Consider the following 1,987-nt stretch of genomic DNA (forward strand, 5'->3'; position numbering starts at 1 on the left):
CTACTGCAATTGCTGTTCTTAAAGTAACTGTTGTGCTTTCAAACTGTGGATAACCTTCTGTGTTAGACAGGGTTCTCTAGAGAAACAAAACCAGGACACTTATGATTTTATGTATATTTATATAGATGGATAATTAGTCTATGGAGCAGTACAAATGGCTCAGTGCAACTCACTTCTGTGAGACAAGCTAATACACTGGCAGTCCTTCTTCAAGTCTTGAGGTGCAAGTCAAGGAAGCTGAGTCCTCTGTAGAGCAATTCAGACAATCCGGTCACAGGCAGCAAACAGCAAGGCAGGTAGGTCATCAACAGTCAGCCAGATGACAGGGCCCAACAGTCCCCAGTCAAGTGATGTATATTCCAGTAGCATGGCAAAGCAGGTATTGAAGAAACCTCAAGCAACAGCAACATAGTTCACGGGTTGGGTGTCCCCAGCACTGGTTCGATCATCAAAGAGCAAGAGAAATTGAAAGACGAATCTGTGCTTAGGGGTCTTATATCCAGAAACTCAGACTGGTCCGACATTGCATTCCTTGCACCAGTATCCCACACCCTTAGTAACCATTCCATCTTTTCAGTTTTTTAGGAAAGTTTTGTGTTAAACATTTAACTTATTTCCAAAGCACTCATGCAAACCAATCTGATATGAGCCTTCTAAATATATGAGTCTCGAAAGAAATCATTGTAATGTACTTTCTTACTTGAGACAGTAACATTACTAAAATAATATTTTCAGACTTAATAGTTATTAACAGATGTTGACATTACTCTGCTAGGGTAAGATAGAAACATGATACTTTAAAATTATTTTCACTTTCCTATGAACTATTTTATAGTAAAAATTTGGTAACAAGCATTCTTAAGCTAAAACTTCTAAAAGTAACCTGTAGTTCACAACTGAACAGTGTACTCCAAGATTTTACAACATTTTAATGGTATTTACAGATTAAAAATATTGTAGTCATGAAGTTCCTCCTCATCACTGAAATATATACTTTTCTTGATCCTTGGATGTCTCGAATCATCTGATGTTGAAAGATTCTCAACCGGATTTCCATCTTTTCTTCTTAAATTTTGCCTTGTTGGAAAGCTATGGCTTGACTGAGACTGTCAAGAGCAGGGTCTTCAACTTCATCTTCACTTTCTTCTGCTTCCTCAATTTGTTCTTCTGGTTCACCTCTAAATGTAAGTCTTTTGTCTCCAATTCCTTAGGGATTCTAGTTTGTTTCTTTCCTGGTTTCTCTTACACAGATATCCTAAATTCAAGGTTTGTGGCTGTGGGGTTTGTTTCTTGGTACTCGTATTTTGAGTTTGGGAGTGAGGGACAACTTGCTGTTTAGTTATCTGGTAAATGCATTTGATGTTGTGGTTTTGCTTTGTAGTTAACGATTATATGAGGCTTCAAGAGGACCTAAGAATGGTGCTGTCTTTCCCCCAGAGTCTGCCATGTATCATCTCGCCCTATGCATAAATATAAATAGGGTGCTGAATGTACCTTTTCTATATGGTCTTTGATACTTCAAAAGATATCTTTATGAGCATCATGTACATTATTATGATGACCTTAGGACTTTTGAGGGATGTTACTTTTTAAAACTCTAGACTGTTTCTTTTAAATTTTTCTAAAATATGTACTTTGTGGTATTGGCTTTCAGCTGTTAGAACTATTGATGCAATCATCTAGCCCCTTCTCCCATTAAGGGCATTACTTACTCTAAATGTTTTTAGAAATTTGTTTTAAAAAGTATAAAAATAAATCATTTGACTAAACAGTTTATTTAAGGGAATAAGATAGTCCTCACTTTCCATGGCAAATCATAAAATGACTGTTGTAAGCTGAAACCCGGCAGTAATCAGTGGGGAAATTATGCTGGTTTTGTGACCTTCAAAAAAATTTTTTTGTCATTAACACATTAAAAACTTAGTTATGGAAGTATGGGTAAATGAAAAGAAACAGTATAATTTGTAAACGACCTTCTCACAATTTC

At 36.1% G+C, this 1,987-nt stretch overlaps 1 protein-coding gene across 1 annotated transcript in view; it reads left to right on the plus strand.

The window, feature by feature from the left end:
• The first annotated feature begins 1,934 nt into the window (after positions 1-1,934).
• The window catches only part of GMPS (guanine monophosphate synthase), a 58,520-nt gene continuing 58,467 nt past the window's right edge, over positions 1,935-1,987 (plus strand). The window contains exon 1 of the mRNA XM_004704257.2: positions 1,935-1,938. Coding sequence (XP_004704314.1) covers positions 1,935-1,938 — 4 coding nt within the window. The remainder of the gene's footprint in view (positions 1,939-1,987) is intronic.

Source organism: Echinops telfairi, unplaced genomic scaffold (assembly GCF_000313985.2).
Source record: "Echinops telfairi isolate 266 unplaced genomic scaffold, ASM31398v2 ScPeMD7_7420;HRSCAF=8458, whole genome shotgun sequence".
NCBI lineage: Eukaryota > Metazoa > Chordata > Mammalia > Afrosoricida > Tenrecidae > Echinops > Echinops telfairi.